The sequence below is a fragment of the Seriola aureovittata genome, chromosome 11, assembly GCF_021018895.1.
Source record: "Seriola aureovittata isolate HTS-2021-v1 ecotype China chromosome 11, ASM2101889v1, whole genome shotgun sequence".
NCBI lineage: Eukaryota > Metazoa > Chordata > Actinopteri > Carangiformes > Carangidae > Seriola > Seriola aureovittata.
In genome coordinates, this window is record NC_079374.1 from 7,528,162 (window position 1) to 7,547,695 (window position 19,534).

At 41.8% G+C, this 19,534-nt stretch overlaps 2 protein-coding genes across 4 annotated transcripts; both read right to left on the minus strand.

Moving 5' to 3' along the window:
- Window positions 1–401: 401 nt before the first annotated feature.
- trim45 (tripartite motif containing 45) lies at window positions 402–13,199 on the minus strand. Of its 3 annotated transcripts, XM_056390092.1 has the most exons (8): window positions 12,222–13,180; window positions 10,829–11,117; window positions 10,590–10,735; window positions 9,794–10,110; window positions 5,161–5,290; window positions 3,763–3,877; window positions 3,290–3,416; window positions 402–2,376 (listed from the first exon to the last, which is right to left on the minus strand). In XM_056390092.1, exons 1-8 carry the CDS (start codon window positions 12,707–12,709, stop codon window positions 2,222–2,224), a joined length of 1,767 nt encoding a protein of 588 aa, XP_056246067.1. In that variant the 5' UTR covers window positions 12,710–13,180; the 3' UTR covers window positions 402–2,221. The 3 variants fall into 3 exon arrangements, 2 of the variants coding, with proteins under 2 accessions (XP_056246067.1, XP_056246066.1); XM_056390091.1 differs by having other exon boundaries at window positions 10,590–11,117; window positions 12,222–13,184; XR_008829101.1 differs by lacking the exon at window positions 402–2,376 and having other exon boundaries at window positions 3,763–3,872; window positions 10,590–11,117; window positions 12,222–13,199.
- A 175-nt stretch (window positions 13,200–13,374) lies between these two features.
- Window positions 13,375–17,395, minus strand: vtcn1 (V-set domain containing T cell activation inhibitor 1). The gene is made up of 5 exons (XM_056390093.1): window positions 17,204–17,395; window positions 16,516–16,580; window positions 15,237–15,596; window positions 14,381–14,632; window positions 13,375–13,907 (listed from the first exon to the last, which is right to left on the minus strand). The coding sequence occupies exons 1-5, from the start codon at window positions 17,233–17,235 to the stop codon at window positions 13,795–13,797; spliced, it is 822 nt and encodes a 273-aa protein (XP_056246068.1). The 5' UTR covers window positions 17,236–17,395; the 3' UTR covers window positions 13,375–13,794.
- Between the last annotated feature and the right edge of the window lie 2,139 nt (window positions 17,396–19,534).

Genomic DNA, 19,534 nt, shown 5'->3' on the forward strand with positions numbered 1-19,534 from the left:
AATGTACAGTCGGTGTGAAATGGGAGATATCATTAAAAACAAAATGCAGCAGAAACATAGGCACAGTGTCATGATGAAGATCTTGGACCACAAATGAAAGAGGTTAGTCTTCATGTTAAGGATTTGTTTCACGTCTGTTTGACAACGAGCAGATCTGAGCTAAAAAAAAAAAGAAATCACACATCTGTTTGAACTCACACTCAAGATAAGGCACATTCACAACACAGATACACACAGAGGCTTTCACAGTCTCCTGAGTGTTTCTTTCTTTTAGGTTGGTGGTTATAAGTCAGTGGTTGTGTCACAGCCTCTGGAGAGGAGCAGCTTTGTATTCTGGGAGGAGGCTGACTGCACCTTCGAGCTCTCACTGTTTCCCAGATAAAGCCCTCTTCACTGGGGGGTGGGGGGGCACGGTGGAGCTGGCTTCTTAATAAAACTGCAGGAAACCCCAGTGTGTGCAGATTTTAACAACAATGATAAAGCACTCAAGATTAATATGTAAAAATCTTCATATACACACACACACACACGTGCACACACACGTGCACACACACACCTGCAGCATAAGGCAGCTGTTGTGGGCTGCACCTTCCCACCTTCACTGTAACCATGGAAATTAGAAGTGTTCACAGACATATTTCTTTACTTTAGTTAACAGTATATGGCACCACAGCACAGGCATCAATATAATCTCTGTCTTGTGTTTCATAGTTATTGATTGTTACTTCTGTTTTAACCAACTGTACCTGTAGTTAGCATAATGCAATCATATTATATCAGCTGCAGTAAATACTATCAATTTTGGTGGCTAATCATTTATTATTTGGTAATTATTACATACACACATAGTTAATATGTAGCAACTGTTACAAGAAAATCAATTACCTGCAGTGAGGATGAAGAAATAAGGGAGTAATAATACTAATCTTATTATTAGGAAAATGACACTCAACCCATAATTTTCTCAGCATGTATCCATAACAACCAGTAAGTATGTCTACAAACATACAACCTCCAGTGAGTATCAGGAATCAGGAATCTCAGAATGAATCTGCAATCAGCTAAATATCGTTTGTTATGACTTCAGATTTTTATATATAAAATGTATATATAAATGCTGTCTAGTCTGGGGATCACAGCCCAGGTTTTCAAAGGAATGGTGTGTAAAGCTATTTTTGAGGCTTACAAAATGATTTCCTTTTCTTTATTCATGGAACAATAAAATATGAATAAAAAAAAAAAAAAAAAAAAGTAATATCCTTTCAGTTTTTAAAAGATTGGTTTAGCAAGTGTGAATAAATTTCTTTTCTATTGGTCGTTAGCTGAATTGATAAGAATGTAATCAGGCATATTTTAGCATTTAGCTTCAGACTGAACCGGTTCAGTCACTTCTTAATACACAGACCGATGACTTTGTTTTTGTTTGTTTTTTCTGTCTATATTGCTTATATTTATTGTATTATGTGTGATGACTGAATAAAAAAATCTATCACTATTGAAAAAATATCATCATCAACCTGTAATGAATGATGTAATTTACTTTCCCTTCACTTTGCCTCTTGTGTTTCAGTGAGTTCCTACATTAACCACAATGCATTTAAACAACTTCCGGAGAATGATCCTGTAAATTCTGTGTGTAGACGGAGAGAGATCAGGCGTCCTGTGGCGTCACGGTTCATAACAAACACACTTCCTGGTTTAATTCTATCATGATCCTCAATGTTTCCATTTTAAAGAGTTTTACGTTTAAGATTTAAAAGATCGATTTCAGCACCTTTGAAATCGGCAGCTGCTTCAAAGTAAGAAAAAAAAAAAAAGGGGCAGACGATGGCTGATGAAAGAAAAGTGTAACAATGAAAAAGCTAAACTCTCCCTTCTCCCAGCAACAGCTGCTGTGGTGCCCTTCAGCAAAGCTTTAGCATGTGCGGCACGCGCTGCTGTGATTGAAGCAAAAGGCACTCGACATAGATTGAGACACTTTGGTGTTTATCTTATATGCTGAGCTGGTAACTGTATCAGAGGTGAGCACTTTCAAGACTTTGATGTCCTGCTTCACTCAGTGTCTTTGGAGCTTCACTTTCATCGTCTGACCTTCTCAAAGATTCACACCAGCCGTCCTTCACCCCACTCCCCCCCCCCCCGCTGCTCTAACCTTTTCGGTTGCCGCCACCTTCCATTAACTTGCATCATCTTCTTGCTGGGTCTCGTCTGTGGCGTCGCCTCAGAGCTCCACGGTTCGCAGGTGGCCGCGGGGGGAAACCGCGGCCAGCACGCTCTGAGGCAAACACTCGGACTGCTCCGCGGTGCTGCCACAACAGGACCAGTGCGGCTTCCCCGGGTGGCCCTTATGACCGTGACCGCAGCCTTTAAATCCTCCTGCCGTCAGACAAACAGGGAGGAGACAGACAGACGAAGACAGGAGATCAGAAACAACAGGAGTGACGCTGAGATGAAGGACAGAGAGGGAGAAATAAACTAAGGACCATTTATACTGGAGACATGTGTCTGATTTAAATCATAACTTCGTCCTAAATGTGCCGCTGCGTGACACTAGTTGTCAAAAATTCAGGAATTTTTCAACATTTTCATCAATTTCTCAGGAAATAATGTTTGGATCCTTAAAAATCATACATATTAACGGCATTGAGATCTATGAGGTTAAACAGTTTGGTGCAGATTCAGACAATAATCTGGATCTTGTGGCAGAAAACGTTTGGCCTTGAAGGAGGTATGCACATAAACTACATTAAATGAAGGTAGCATCTCATCTAAATATTCTTATACTGTTGTATATCATCATCAACCTGTAATAAATAACGTAATTTACTTTGCTACTTTCACTTTACTTTGCCTTTTATTTCAGTGACTTCCTACATTAACCACGATGCCTTTGAACGACTTCCAGAGAATAAATTCTGTGAGTTGATGAAGAGAGATCAGTTTCTTTTCAGCTGAAAACTGTGCCTCCTTTCTCAAAATGCAAAATGTCATCTAGAGGCATGGTTCATAACAAACCTTTTAGTGTAATTGTATCAGGAGCAAATCTGATTTTTGTATAAATAAAATTAACTTCAATGCAACTGCACATGAAGAGTAAAGAGAGCATCAGATTACTGCATAATAAACCGGTTTCTCTCAGAAACAGAAGTCCACAGTCTGTTCTCTGTCCACGTCCTTCTTAAAAACAAAGTGAACCATTTTTGTTGTTTTTTATTTTTGTTCGATGTGAAAAGCACCTCAGTGAAAAGTGTCCCTCCGATCGGACACTTTCAGGATGTCTTGTGTGTACCTGGCATGGTTCCTGGACAGCCACAGCGAGCCTCTTTGGCTCCTCCACTGGAGCAGAAGGAGCAGCAATGAAACGTCCCACTGTGACGCCTCAACTTCCTCTTTACAGTCAGACTGAACGGGGAACCCTGCAGGAGGAGATGGGAGAGAGTCAGTGTCTGTCTGTCTGTCCGGGTCGACAGACACCAGCACTACATAAAAACAGATGCAGAAAAGTGGCTGGATTCTTAAAAACTCAGGATATCAGGATTATCAAGCATCCCAGCAGACAAATTCAACATCACAGCTGTTGCAGGCAGCCTGGTTTGTCCATGTCGATTCATTTAGTCAGGATGATGTTAACAGCCCCGAGGTGACACACTGGGAGCTGCCGGCAAGGCCACGGCTCAGCCCAGCATCAAATCAAACTACTTTCCAATGCATATCTCAGCTGAGAGAAGTAATAAACAACAACTGTTCTGAGTTGTTTCGTACCTTGACATGTTGAGCTTTGACACAAACCCACACTGAGTAGGTTCCCGGCCCCTCAGGTGTGTATGAAACACTGTAGGATCCGTCGTTGTTGTCGACCACTGTTGTCTCCACTGTGCTGAAGGAAAAGATCACAAATGATCTGAAACGAGTGTCCCTTCCTTACAATTCATCTCCTGCCATCAAGTTTCCTCCCCACATTTCATTCGATGACATTAACAACAACAGTCGGCAGAGCAGAGTTTGTTTCTTGTTTGTATTCAAATCGTCATATTTGACTTTTTAGACAACCAGAGATCAAAGCATGAATTCCTTTTCACATCACAGGCAGAGGACGATCCAAACACTAACCATGGCTGTTAGTTATTTAAAGTCAGTATGTCCAGTTTTCATGAGGTCAAAGTGTCCTTCAAGTTGTTACTTAATGAAAATTGCAATCTCTGTGATGCTTTCGACGGCTCCCATAGTGATCTCATTTATAATGCACAAATGATTTTTGAAATGTTGCGAGCATCAAACTTCATTCTTTCTGTCACCAAGAAAACAACGTAAAACAACCCTCTTGTTTTGCTTCTGTTTCTATCACTTCTTTTTCTTCTACTGAAGTAAGCATGCTAACCAGCTAGCCCACTTTCCGATACTGAGTCACTGTAGCATCCAGTGTTGCCCGAAGAAGTAGCTCTGCTCGGAGGACGTATTATAACGTCCAACAATGGCTGAAGCTGTTGGTGAGTAAACAGCTGTCAATTAATGCTAACGTTGGCTATGTAGCGATAGCAAAACTTACAAATAACTCATTTCATGCTGGAAAGCTGTGGTGATCACTGAGATGTAACTGGTTTCACTACATTTCATAGAGGTAACTACCATCAGTCTGGTGTGAGTAACCGCAGTTAGATAATGTACGTCACTTTAATTACAGACTGCAGGTGAAACACACACGCTGCCTTCACGTGGCTGGAAGAGTTAATTAACTAACTGGTAAGAAACAGATATTAATCAGATATGAATCTTCCTGTTAGAATAAAACAGAAAGCAAAAGCATGAATTAAATGGGTTTGTGCGTTTTCTTTTAGGTCACAAGAGTAACCCGTAACCATAGTCACAGAAATAGCACAGTACACAGATTTAAATTGCCCCGTTGACCTGCAACAAAGCAGCTGCTCAACACACTGTGAAAAACTTCACTTGACCAGTCTGGACACAAACACTTCAGTGTGCTGCTAAACATCCAAATACATTCCACGAGAGGATAAAACTTAATCGAGCCTCATGAAAATACCATGCCAGAGAACTTCAGTCTCTTCAGAATATTTCCTCTAACCTGAACTGAATTGAACCAGATCTGCTCAAGAGAGTTAAAACACTGACACAGCAGGTCAGGCGGTGTCAGGCGCTCACCAGTTTTTCTTCTCCTTGTGGACGACACTGACCAGGACGTGCTCCCCACCTCGCGCCATCTGCTCTCCAGCCGAGTCCCGGCACACCAGGGTGAAGCGTCCCTGCTGACCCTCCCTGCCCCGCTGCAGACCTGTGGCCGCGAGGAGTTAAAGGTTAGAGACGTGAATTTGATTGTCGAGCAGCTCGTTCCAAAATAAAGGGCATTGATCTGCTGCAAGCGTTTTTACCCCGGCTGCAGAGATTTACTCTCATTGAGTCACAAGAGCACGAGCAGAAAGACACCAAAACCTCTCTCATAGGCAGAAAAGCACTGAGAGACGTGTCAGAGAGAGTGGCAGAGAGGTCTCATACATCAAGGCAGAAATCTCTCTGACACAGTCACACCTGCAGAGAACAGTTTGCTTCCTAAGTATCTACGCACAAACTTTTGCAAACACACAAGAAGCAGGAAAACAGGAAGAACACAACGACTCGTCTCTCCAGGTTTTACGAGTGATCCTGCTCGACATTAGAAGAGGCACTCCATCATTCAGACACACAAACTGGAGACACTTTGTCTTGTGTCCCTTAAAGACTTCAGTCACACACTCCATCTCACCCACAAACAACCCCCCCCCCCCCCCCCATCCCCCCTGCAGACTGCTTAGATAAGCCACTTTCCCCTCTAAACATATGGTGATGGCAGTCAGTGTGACTTCAGGCACAGCTGGGCTTCACTGCTGCTGACCACAGCTTTCCAGAAACTCACATTATCATTTAGTGTTCCACTAACTTGCTCTGCTGTGCTGCTGGGGTCACACTCGCTGATACAGATGTTCATCTGCTGCTGCTGCTGCTGCTGCTGCTGTTGTGTTAAAGCTAACGTCGTTTGTGTTCACATCAGTGATTAATGTTACTTGGCATTTTCTTGACACACAATTAGCCGTCCCATGACTAATGATCCTAAACTGTGTTTTCATCTGTCTTTGCTCAGTTTTCCAGTAACTGCAGGCTGATCTGTTTGGATGCTGTTGCTAACGAATGGATTCAATGCTCCTATTCCTACAATATGTGCAAAGCTACAAACACTGCTCAGACTAATATTAATGCTACTTAGAGCTGCTGCAATTGATCGATTTATCGATCACTGACAACTCTTTTGATAACATGTTGTTTTGAACCCAGTCTCTGGCTCCTAACACTTCGCTCGTCTTCACCTGGGCCCACGGACCAAACCTGGCAACACACGCAGCAACAGCAGAAGAAGAGCAGAGACACTGGATGAGAAGATGAACTGCTGATTGTCGAAGGAAGAGCTCCAATATGTGTCTGAAATCAAGTTGTTGCTTTTACATTTAAACAAACAAGAGAAATCTGAGATCCAAATATGGAACTATTATTTTAACTACTGCTGTTACTGGGGATCGATGTAACAACGCACATTTATTCAAGTGTTGTATGAATCTGATGTAAACTGGCAAAAGGTATTTTTTTTATACAGATCATCAGCTATAAAACAATATGAACTACATTACAATTATTTCTGAAATAGCTCATTGATTAATTGATTAGACCAGTGGCTCTCAAAGTGGGACCCCCAGAGATCCTTGAGGGGGACACTAGGGGACCCAGCAAAAAGGGGAATAATTTATTTTCACTTTAATTCCATCCATAAGAGAACCACTGGAGTAGGAAAATAATTAACAAAATTCTTATGTCAGACATTTATCAAGCAGGAGTTTCATCTCCTCAAATGTGAAAATCTGCTGTTTTTCCTTGTTTTAAACAGTTGTAAACGATGTTGTTCAGACAAAACAACATGAAGAAGTCACATTGGGCTCTGGGAAATCGTAACGGGCAAACAACTAATACAAAAGAAAATCTTAAAAATGAATCAATGAGAATAACTATTAGTTACAGCCCTGGTTAAGATATTAAAATACTAAAGGGCAATGACACGTAAACACTGTAAGTCTGGACCTTTGAGTTCTCGACATTTCTACATAATACAAGACATTCCCTTCATTCAGACATTCCTGCTACTTTGACTTAAAATACAGAAATTAAAACCACTGCCACAACAAATACTATCATTAGAAACACTAGTGCTGTCACTGCTGCCACTAATGGGTGTGAATTATCTGTGAATGTGTGTGTGTGTGCTCTCTAAGCCAAGTACCCAGCAGCTGTCACCATTACTGAGCCAGCTGTTGTGGCCAACATTTCACCTGTGCCGTCCAGATCCACCATCTCAAACCCTCTTATCACTCACAGAGAGAGAGAGAGAGCGAGAGAGAGAGAGAGAGAGAGAGAGGATAATTATCACTTAACTGCACCTAATAGTCAACGCAGAAATCTGCCCTTTATCTGCCCCCCCGTAAATGAAGGAGCTGCTGTGAGAAGCTGATGTGGCTGATGAAAGTTAACTTGAGGGGGAGCAAACACATTAAAAGGTGGATAAAGATGGTTTAGCTGATAGCAGTGATACTGTGGATTTATAAAAACCAAACCCAACACAAGAAAGGAGAAGTCTTTGAAACACGATATGGAAGTCAATTGGAAGGAGGTGTGGGTAAATGAAAGGTCACTGCAGGGTGAAATACTCTAATACACCCCGAGCCAGACCGACACGGACACAAACAAGAGCTTCACACAACACACAGACTGACCTTTCTGGCAAACACGGCAACAAAACAGCTGATCTTTGACTCCGACGAGACTCTGAATAAAGTCTCTTTTACTTTGTACTTACGTTCTGAGACGTTCACAGAGAAAAGCTGCTGCAAAGCTCTGCTGCCTCTGTGTGTGTGTGTGTGTGTGTGTGTGTGTGTGTGTGTATTGAAGGTCTGTAATTTGTGGACGCCCAACAGAGGACCACATGACTTGAATTTTTTACTTTTGTTTACTTTTTTTCCTCTTGTGCGTTTATTGATTTATTGTTTAAACATACGTGTTTGTAATTCTCCTCGTTATAACTAAGTCTTGCTTATTGACACTTTGCCTCTGTGTCTTTTATTGCTTTGTTTTGTTTTTATGTTTGTAACACTTTGTAACTCAGTTTTGAAAACTGCTGTATAAATAAAGATATAATTATTACTGAATGCGACAATATGACTTTGTTTTTCTGTGCTCTGAGTGATTTCTTAAGGCTGCAACTTTAATTATCAATTCATTTGTAAATTTTTTCTTTTTTTTAAATAATCATGTCTGTAAAAAGTCTCTGTTACAGCCCGAGGTTACGTCTTCAAAATTGCTTCTTTTGTCCAATAAACAGACTAAAACAACCTAAACATATTCAATCAACTAAACTACAACTATAATAAACAGAGTAAAGCTAATTTTAATATTATTAATTAAGTTTTTCAGCACTTTACTGTTTTTAGATCTGTAATGCTTTTGCTATAATTTAGATGTACTGTGCAGACTGTCAGAGAGACGAGGAAAATCTGGTACATTCATGTGTTTATATAATCCTTTTTATATCATTTATATAAAGTTCACCCTGCTCAGGTCGGTCCTGGTGTCCAGTGAGGGAGTGAAGCTACATTTATCTTTATAAGAATTCATTCCTGTGGCTTGAAAATGTCCAGTAGCCACTTACAATGTCACCTGTGAGTTTCCCTTCTCTCTTTAACAGTGTGTGTGTGTGTGTGTGTGTGTGTGTGTGTGTGTGTGTGTGTGTGTGTGTGTGTGTGTGTGTGTGTGTGTGTATATAAACACCATCCGCTGCCTTCAGGCCTGTTGAGTCGCCTCAGCATTCCTTCGATCCCAAAGGAATTTCTGTCTCGGAGCCCAAAGCACCCAGGAAGGAAACAATGGTCTTTAACTGCTCCAGTAGAAGTTGGTCCACACTCCACCCCCCCCCCCCCCCCACCCCCCCACCCCCCAGCATTTAAACCTGTCCCCACCCTCCTGCCTGCAACGATTCACACAGGCTGATCTCCAGCTGTAGCTTTAGACCTGTTTCAGGGCTAAATATCACTTTGAACAATAAATACATCTGTAATTAAGTGAATCCACAGACTTAAAAAAGAAACATTCATGACACATCTGTTATAAACCTGAGTACTGCAATGACTAGGAAAACAACAAATCCCATTAAAGTCTCAATGTGGGAGTTTATTCCTGAGCCTATTGGTTCCTTCTGAAAATAAATCTCTTACTCTGTTTTCATGTTTAAAACAAGTGAAATTCAAACACATTTGTTGCACTAGTGAACATTTACATATGATGTATTTGGGATTGACTCATAGAATCCAGGGTAATAAAACAGTGTCGGTAAGTGATGTGTTTTAATAGGTTTTGGATGGAGGTTTATAGCACAGAGCAATAATCCATAACATGCTTTACAATACCTGTCTGGTCCTTTTATAGGATTTCTTCTCGATAAAAAATATAAAACAACAACCTATAACCTTCCTTTAATTTAAATGAAAGGGATTAAAAAAGGTGCAACTCTACTTATTAATACCTGATCATGAACATTTCACAACTTATTGCAGGATATTAACCTGTGTATTTATTTCTTTCTTTATTTGGATCCTGATTATCCCTCACTAATGTAACTGCTCTTACATGAAGATCAAATAACTTTAATAAAATAATAAAATAATTAATAAAACCGATCCTTGTACTTTCACACTGGTGCGTTTACCTTCCCCTTCGATGGTGCACTTGCTGAGGTCCGCTGTCTTAGAGTTGATCACCCCGACCACCGGGTAGCCCTCCACCTCCCCTGCTGGCTCCCTGGGCATGAAGCAGATGCTGCTCCCGTCGTCGGGGGCGACGGTCGCCGGGTGAGGGTCGTAGCCGCTCTCCGCCAGACTGGTCAGTCTCCTCAGGGTCACTCCTTTGGCGCTGAGGATCTCAGCGTCCGACCCGCAGCTCAGCAGCCTCTCTGCGAACTCCACACCTCCTCGGACATCCAGCAGAGCCTGCTGCAGCTGAGCCCTCTGCAGGTGCAGCTGGTTCCTGGTGCACAGGCATAGCGGGAACATTTACATTATTCTACGGTTAACCCACAACAGCTAATTTTCAACAACCAGCATGAAAGTTGATGACTTTACCTCAGAAATAAAGTAAGAACCACATCTCACTTCCTTCATTCTGCTGATGAAGACCCTGAGATGTGGTTGAAAGCTTGAGGAAATGCTAGTAAGTAGAGAGTGAGTTCAGATCATCTTCTGAAATTTCAAAGTGAGATAAACTTTACGGACTTTACTCGAGGAGAGCTTTGTCTCGGAGTCAGTCAAATTAAAAGAGGAAGGTATCAAATTTTCATTAGAGATGACTGTGGGGCCAAAAGTAGAATTCCCCTCCACCCCCACCCCCATGGGAGGTCAGAGGTCAGGGTGACCTAACCTGCAGCTGAGAGAACTGAGAGCTTCTATTCCTTGTTGAGAGTGTGAGAAGGACACTTCAAGATAAAACTGCACCGGGTTTAGTCATACCTGCGTTGGACACGGAGCTCCTCCAGGCGACGCAGCAGAGACAGGCAGTGGGCTTCCACAGCGCTGGCATAACATCGCGCAAACGCCCTCACCTCGATGGCTGTCGCATCCACTCGTGCCTGCAAAGCCTCCTGGGATACTTCCACCTGTAGGAGAGAGAAGAGAAAGAAAAAAGGATAGGAAGGTTTTAACATGGCGGTTGGTCTCTCCGACGCTGGGATGAACAGACTCCGTAGCACCTTCTGCAGTGACTCCTCCAGACGGTCCAGGCGAGGACGCAGGCGCGCAGTGATCAGCTCTCGGATGCGGTCTCCATGACGATCTATGACGTCACGCGTGGGGCAGCAGCGGTGGTCGCGGTGCAGCGTGGCGGCACACTCCAGGCAGACGGGCAGGTCGCACGGCTGACAGAAGAGCCGGAGCTCCTGGCCGGGATGGAGGGAGCAGAGGACGGGGCGGCAGAGACGACCACGAGACCTCAGCTCCTCCACGCCCCGAACGGAGTGAGACGCTGTCCGCTTCTGCCGCCTGCGGACAGCAGAGAGAACAGATACTCACATGTCTGCATTGTCAGAATAAAGATTCAGTTCAACCTCAGGCCTCGGCTGGAGGTCAAAGGTTACCTTGTGATGGCTGTAAGAGAAGAGAAAACAACTGAATAGAATACAACTTTAATAAAGAGGATAGAGTAGAAAGATATAGACAAGAACCTCACACATACTCTACCTATAAAACAAGAGTCTAACCTTGTTGCTCTGTTAGTGTGAGCTCAAAGTACAATAGAGTATAATAGAACCTACTCACTAGTTCAAGTTTCTCCAAAGATTTGACGCTTGTCCTTGGAAACACTGTCTTTGCATTGTGGACTGACGGTTGGACAAAAGAGATAATTGCCACGAACTACCAATTCTATAGACAAATGACTAATCAAGACACTAATATACAGATTTATTGATGATAAATAATTGTAAGTTGAAGCCCTGCAATAGTCCCTCGCCTCTTTGTGAGCATCATACTGCAGGATAGGCTCGAGCGAGACAGAACCAACCTACCAGCTTGTTAACAGAATAGAATGACATAGAAATGAATGGAGTAAATAGAATCTCACACCTATAGGTGAGTGTGACAGCACAACATGCGCTAAGACAAAACCAAACCTTCCTGTGAGCTTGACAAAAGAAAACAGTAGATTGGAATAGAATTTATCTGCTTAAGTTCACCTGTTTAACTGAATTGTAACTCTATTCTATTCTATTCTATTCAAGTCCAAGTCAACAGGTAGTTTCTATTCTATCAGTGAGCTGAATATAACATACCGGAAGAGAAGCTGCATGTTAACTTGACAGCAGAATAGAATAGAGTAGACTAGAACATGATGAAATACAACAGTACAGAACTTCTGTGAGTGTGGCATAGAATGGAAGAGAATAGAAACTCTCCTCTCACGTGGAATAGAAACAATCTCAGAATGTGAACCTGACAGCAGAATATAGAATAGAGTATAATAGAACATAGAGCATATATAGAATCTCACAGTGAACATGGCAGAATAAACTTGAACAGAACGACAGAATCGAATAGAATCAATCGAATAGTACAGAATCGAATCGCATAGAACAGAATAGTATCTACCTGTGCGCCTGGCAGCAGAACTCGCACAGGTTGATGGAGCAGACTTCGCAGCGGCTCTCGGCGCCTCCTTCGCCGCACAGGTCGCATCCCAGCGGGCCGTTCGTCACCAGGGTCTCCAGGAATATTTCGTCCAGCGCCAGGTGGTCGGTGCTCAGCCCGGCCGGTCCCGACGGAGGAATGTCCACCTCGGAGTCACAGTCGGGACAGAGCACCGTGACGGTCACGGCGGGCGCGTCCGCCTCCACCGCCTCGCCGCTCCTGCCGTTCTCTGCCGCGTCCCTGTGGCGGCGCGAAGACACGGAAAACGGCTCCAGCTGGGCGATACAGTCGGAGCAGAAGGTGTGCAGACACGGGAGGATCTTAGGGTCCCGGTACAAGCGTTTACACGCGTTACAAACCGCCCTCGGGTTTACTAAGGCGCCGTTTTGTTCGTGTTCCGAGTTTGACGTTGACTCCGCCGCGGTTTCCTTCTGCTCTGACCGCGACATTGTCTGTTTTTTGGGGATTTCTGGTGCCAAAAACAAACCAGTGATTAGCCCTACCACGATGAAACCCACCGAGCCCCACAAACCTGTTACAACCGGAAGACAACTTCTCCAGAACCGGCTCTTCCTCTGCACAGTGACCGCTCACATGAAACCGTCTATTGCCCGACAGAAAAGATAATTGAATTTCATCTCACTGATTAAAATCCCACTGGAAAGTCCTACTTTTCTTCGACAGAAGTAAGCGGCATTCACGGCCCCATGGGACATATGACACCTCGCTCACTACCGGACCAATAGGAAGCCTCACACAGCCTATCAAGGGTGGTTCAAAGACTTTCAGGACTCTTTAGCTCCAGTCTGGGACCCTGACTGCCCCCATCTACTGGCAGGACAGGACAATGTGGTTTCTGGAGCATCACACACAATAACTGTACTTTTTAGAGTTAGTCTGGTTTTATTATGTCAAATGCTGCATTCAATGTTTTTTTTTTTTTTTTTTTTAAGAAATCCTGAGCTTAATTAGTGTTCAGTTTTTCATTGATTGTAAAATAATATCATATAATAATATGTATGGAATTCAGTCTTTAAGTGCTGAAATTTCCTATATTTTGATATTCTGTTTATTTTAATGCAGTTTCCACACAACACATGCAGTTTTATGTTAGACTGACAATTTAAAATAAAAACTCTAAATAACAAGAATTTTACTTTTTTAAAAAGTTTACTGACAAATAATTCACTTACAGCAAAACATGACACATACACCAGAGGAATAAAAAGGAAATGTAAAAGTAGACTGAGAAAAAGCAGTAGAGTTAAATGGTGTTACATGGTAACAACACCCACTGAAACAAATTAATAACCAAAGTAACAATGTTCAGAAATTAATTGCACTGCTTTTATGTAGCCTATTTTACATCTGTCAAATCCTGACAGTGAAGGCAGCACATGCATACACAAAGATATACTGTATGTACCCAGGATGAGGTGTATGGCGAATATTTAACCTGTATTTGATGTACACTAAATACAGATCAATCAAATAAAGTGATTGATTGGTATTTAATGTATGTTTGTGTGTGTAATTAGGTCAGATAGCAGATGCAGAGGACACTGGTTATAATGCTCAGGTAAGCTGACGCCAGCAGAGATGAAGCAGCACTGTAGATGAAGTATGTGTTCTTCGAAACACCAGAGCCTGAAAAATATGAAAGGAGATTCAAATAATAATATTTTTGAGTGAAAAGTTTTATAATCATTTTTTTCCATCTTTTATTCTATTTCACTTTAGGGTCTAGGTTATTTGTTTTTGTTTGTATTTTGAATTTATGAGTTAATGACAAAATCACTCTTATATCAGTGAATATTTTTATTTAGAAAAATGCGTGCTAAATTTCTGTTCAATTAGAATATTAAATTAGGATTATTTCACCAATTTAGCATCATACTTCCATGAAGTTGAGGGACTTAAATCATAGAAAATAAAAATTATTATTCACTAATATGGGCCTAATTACAGAGACAATCAGAAATAACAAATCTGATGACATCACTAGGGTTAAACTCATTTAAACTTTTAAAAGGGAAAACCATTAAAGTTCATGTCACATCAACAGAAAGATTTTAAATGCTAGGAAACCCACATCATGATATATAATCATAAATTCACACCTGTTACAGTTGCCTTGGAGACAGACAACACCAAGTCATTTTCAATCCTGCAGGTGTAGGAGCTGCTGATGTTGACTGGCTGCAGCTTGCTGACTACGCTGTAAATCCCTCCAGAGTCCGGTGAGAAGTTTGTGCGTCCCTGCAGGACGCCTCCATCACTGTTCAACCACGTCACATTTGGCTTGGGGTACCACCTGCTTGCCTCAGCAGTCAGGACGCCGTTTGAGAAGTTAAATGTTGGGGCTGAAAAGGCTGAAGCAATATAAGCGCTGAGAAAAAGATCATGAATCTGTGCTGCATTGAGTCATTATCACAATATGTGTAACACTTTTCAATCTGTCATGAAACAAGGTTATAAAGTTGCAAAAAAGAAAATAAATAAGTGCAATAATACAGTTAAAATCCAGTATAAATAGCAGTATAAATCATCTGACCTCAGCCTGTAACTCTGACAGGTTCAGATCTTCTCTTTAACCCTCCAATTTAGCATTTATAAGCTGTATAGATTAAACATGTTTGATCAATTAAATTTATTACACACTATAATGCAGATATTTGCAGATGTAAGAGTGTATTAATTAATTTTTCAACCACAATAACTCCTCCTGTGGACATGGCCGCTGTATAAACAGATAATGAATGACCATATAGTTAAACACAGTTGTAATAATATAAAATATATCTTTACAGGAGAAGTTATAAACACTCTGCTTACCACTACATTATATGTGTCGTAAACCAGTGTCTATATACTGTTTATAAATCCTAATCGAAGTTGAACTGAAGTCAAGTGTTTCCAGAGAAATACATTTTCAGAGCAAACACACAGTGAAACCGGAAAGACGAGTCATCCTACCTGCTGTCCTGAGACGAATGTTGACTTTCCCTCCTCCGTCAGAGGAGCTGATGCTGCAGGTGTACTCTCCCTCATCACCACTTCTCACACTCCTTATCAGCAGGGAGGCGTTCCCCGACAGTAAAGCATCAGAGGAGATCTCAGTTCTCCCTCTGAACTGCGAGTTCTGCTCCCCAAGATCCGGAGCTCCATCGTCATACCGGTAAACAAGTCCCTCTAGGTCCTTCTTCGTCCAGGTGACTGACACCTGGCTGACTGTGGTTCGTCCAGTCTCTGTTTGAAGATAGCAGATGAGAAGCTCATCCTTGCCGAGGTTGGCGACGGGCGCTGTGTTGGTGCTCGTCACGTCAGAGGAGGATCCTGTGGGACCAGGACACAGGCAGAGACTCATCATGAAAAATATCCACATTATTAGCTTTGACAGATTTCAGTTTACTTCATTGTTTTTTAGTGCAAATCTAAGAATTTTAAAAGGATTTCTTAAAGGTTCACAGGTTCACTCACATTCCCAGAGTCATTTGTCCCTGTTGTGCAAACTGGCCATGAAGAAATGCCTTACTAAAGTTACTCCAATGTAAGAGAAGGGAAGGAAAATCCACAGGCCTTGTTCTGTGTGAAGATGCTTTATTAAAGCCCATATTTATCCCATATAGTCTAAAGGTCTGTGTCCATGTGTTGTTTGATTATAGATCAGGTTTAAGTTCTTTATTAATACTGTGAAAGTATCAAAGCCTCAGTCCACAGAGAAATGCACACAGCCTGTATTCAGAAACTGAGCCTTAAAACCAGCCGTCAGGACTTCTGGAACTTTGTGATGTCACAACGAAGCAGTCACCGCTCTCAGCCATGCCCCAAGCATCCAACCTTGCAGGATTTGGTTTCACTGAGTGTTTTACCTGAAATTATTATTTGATAACTCAGAAAACAGTCAGCCAATCAGAAGAGAGGCTCCTCTCTTCTGATTGGCTCAATGACCTGTAGAGCTCAAGAGAGAAGCCTGAAAATGCACAAAACACCCACAGACGTCTGCACAAACATCATTCATCTTAAATGTAAACTCAGCTACGCATTCAAATACACACAGAACATCACACATGACGCTATAAACAAATAGGCTACACATGCTTTTGGCAATGTCTTGTCATCCACAAGAATAAACTGCTTTGTAGTTTAGACAAACACAGTGTGTGCTGCACACACCCATGTGTCCCCTCAGGCCTGACAGGGCCTGTCACTAATGATACAAGATTCTCACGACTCGAGGATCCGTGGGTCTTACCTGAGAAGACCAAGGCGAGGGTGAGGATGATGATGGCCGAGAATATGACGATGAGGGTAATCATGCTGCACACAAAGAAGAAACACAAATACAGGGGAAGTGTAAGGTGAAACCGCCTCAGCTAAAATCAACACGTGGATCAGTTTTACAGCTTCTCCTCCTGCTGCAGAAATCCACTCACACCCAGCGGTGGAACAATTACATACATCATTCACTTAAGTAAAATACAACAACCTAGAATACTCATTTAGCAGTAGGAGTTTTGCATCAGAAATATCACTTAAGCACGGTCACTGTACAGTTACATGGTTACTGATGCATCAGTGCTCAAGTAGGATTTTATGGTTGAGATGGAGCTACTTTTAGCTACTTTATACACAGCTGGAGTGGACTTTTCTCTCACCTTGTATGGACCAAATGTCCCTAATAAACATGGAACCACTAACAACTCATACACATCTCATCTGAACCATGACAAAGAACCCCAACACTGTTTTTTTAAAGAGATCACAAGCTGAAAAAAGTTGATAATCTTTGAGAAACTAGACTTAAATCTTTAACAATACATTATATAACCTGAAGAACCTGTCGAATAAAGTGGAGTAATTTTGCACCAGAACAGACACATAAATATTTTCAACATGTGATCACCACCGGTGCAAAACATCTGCAAACCTCGTGGCCACACCTGGCGAAGATGATCTGGCCGAGGGTTGCCATGGCTGCCGACAAAACCTCCTGAGTGAAGAACAAACGCTTCGATCCCGCTGCTTAAGTCAAAGGTCCAGTCATGCCATTCGTCCTAAACATCCACCACTCATTCAAAATACACCAGATTTCTTCTTCTTCTTCTTCTGCTGCTGCTTCTTCACGCAGTGACAGTCTGCTCTTTTGCCTGTTTGGCGTCTCTCGCAGCACTTGAAACACAACACCATAAGTAAATATTACCTTTAAGGTGTGGGCTTCATTCTTGTTGACATGTTGTCACAGTAACTCATTTCTTATCAAATTAATAGGTACATGCTGTTGATTTACCTGAGAAAGAGGCTCAGCTTGTTGAATTACGGGTTAAATACCTTTACTGTAACTATGTGATTATAGATTATAGATTATAGTATTGGCTCACATTTTGTGAAGATAATCAGTTTATAAACAAGGTCAAGAGCCCAGGGCTTCCTCCAACACTTTACTTAAGGTTGAATATATTTGAAATTAAATTTACATGACTAAATAAAAGATGTAAAAGAAACAAACAAACAAACAAAAGTATGTCAGGTTCCTTTGTGTATTTTAAAAACAAGATTAGCTCTAACCATACTGAGGTAACAGTGGTGGGATCCTTCACTTGACCCTTCACTAACGAAAACCTAAATAAAAGATGCACAAAATGTGTTTCTGTTTGAGGTGGAAATACAAAATTTACTGTGGAAACTGTCAAGACGTTTGGCCAAACATGACAAAATCTACATTTCATTTGTAGATAAATTTGATTTTTTCTCCTCAAAAATAAATTACAAAAATAAGTGTAACATTGATTTGACATGCTAAATATCACATTTACACTGGATCAAAACAGCATATCATACTATATTTAGTCTATAGACACATAATTCATTTTGAAAATCCTAGGTCTGCACAATGTAAACACTGGACAGATGATATTTATTCTTTTTTAATATATAAGAATCCAGAATATGTGTGTATCAAAAATGATGAAGATCTGTTGCCTCATACTTTGACTGATATAAAGATATACAGAAAATGTAAAGTAAATGTAAAGTGAAATGTATGTAAATGGGTAAATATACTTAATATAAACCTATTGATAAACATAAATATACCACTTACTTTCTACCTGTGTCTGTCTGTGTGTTTGATTAGAATGGCTGTAGTTTTATTTTTATAATAAAATGTCATGGTAAATGGAAAAAAAAGACCAGCATCCTGCAGGTGTAGGAGCTGCTGATGTTGACTGGCTGCAGCTCGCTGACAACGCTGTAAATCCCTCCAGAGTCCTGTGAGAGGTTTATGCGTCCCTGCAGGACGCCTCCATCACTGTTCAACCACGCCACAATCGGTTTGGGGAACCACCTGCTTGCCTCAGCAGTCAGGACGCCGACCCCATTTTACCTCCCAAGGGTTGAAAAAATGTCAGGACCAGCAGAAGCCCTTTCTACGGGGGCCCTGAGAGCTCAAAACACTGCAACTTAAGAAAACACATGCAAATAAACAAAACACAAACAAATTCAGAAAACATAATCAATTTGTCCTGGTAGAGCACGCACCATGAAGGCGTTCGATGATGTCACTTTGTTCTCCAGGAAAATTGTGATGGTTATTTTTCACTGTTTTCTGATGTTTTATAGACTGAATGATTAGTCAATTAATCCAGTGGTCCCCAGCCACTGGGCCATGTGCTGAACAACCATTGTCCTCTGTTCCCAGTTCTCTGTTCACTGACACCACAGTGCTTTTTGTTCATTTTAACCATTGAATAAATCTTTTTGACCTTGACCTTTGTTTCTGTTCCAGGACACTGGCTTTGGTGTAATCTGTGGTTTTCTATCTCTCTGTAGCATTGTTGAAATCAGAAGAGCCTATTGCAGCAGAAGGAACACGTGGAAACGTGGCTGCACGTCTTCACGGGACTGTTGCCCTCCCTACAACAGCCTGGTTTATGAAGAACTTCTGGCAGAGCAAGTGAGCGACCATTTGAGCAGCAAGCTGCAGGAAAATAGCAGCAAAAAGAGCAGAAGCAATCTGCAAGCCTTTCCTTGTAGTTATTGAGAATCATGAGCAGCAGTTAAAAAACGCAGGTGATGGGGTCGACAGTGTCAGCAGCACAGTTTCGGAGGTCCGGAAGAAAATCCCAGCCTTCGATTTCTGAGGTTGAGTCGAGGTTGTTTGCATGACGTTACATCCCAAAGCTCTGGAGAAGACGCTGGGAAGTGAAGCCTCTTTCCCCATCGACAGAAGACCTGATCAGTCATCATACTGAACGGCCCCCACAGTAAAGCAC

What these genes read in the sequence shown, in the direction of transcription:
- vtcn1 (XM_056390093.1), bottom strand. Translation starts at nt 17,235, where the DNA reads ATGGCAACCCTCGGCCAGATCATCTTCGCCAG. An exon ending in GGCCAGATCATCTTCGCCAG is followed by an intron (nt 16,581 to 17,203) that starts GTGTGGCCACGA and finishes CTTTGTGTGCAG; the next exon opens with CATGATTACCCTCATCGTCA. An exon ending in CTCCAAGGCAACTGTAACAG is followed by an intron (nt 13,908 to 14,380) that starts GTGTGAATTTAT and finishes CATATTTTTCAG; the next exon opens with GCTCTGGTGTTTCGAAGAAC.
- trim45 (XM_056390091.1), bottom strand. Translation starts at nt 12,709, where the DNA reads ATGTCGCGGTCAGAGCAGAAGGAAACCGCGGCGGAGTCAACGTCAAAC. An exon ending in GTGCACCATCGAAGGGGAAG is followed by an intron (nt 5,291 to 9,793) that starts GTAAACGCACCA and finishes TCGCGGCCACAG; the next exon opens with GTCTGCAGCGGGGCAGGGAG. An exon ending in CACAAGGAGAAGAAAAACTG is followed by an intron (nt 3,878 to 5,160) that starts GTGAGCGCCTGA and finishes CTTTTCCTTCAG; the next exon opens with CACAGTGGAGACAACAGTGG.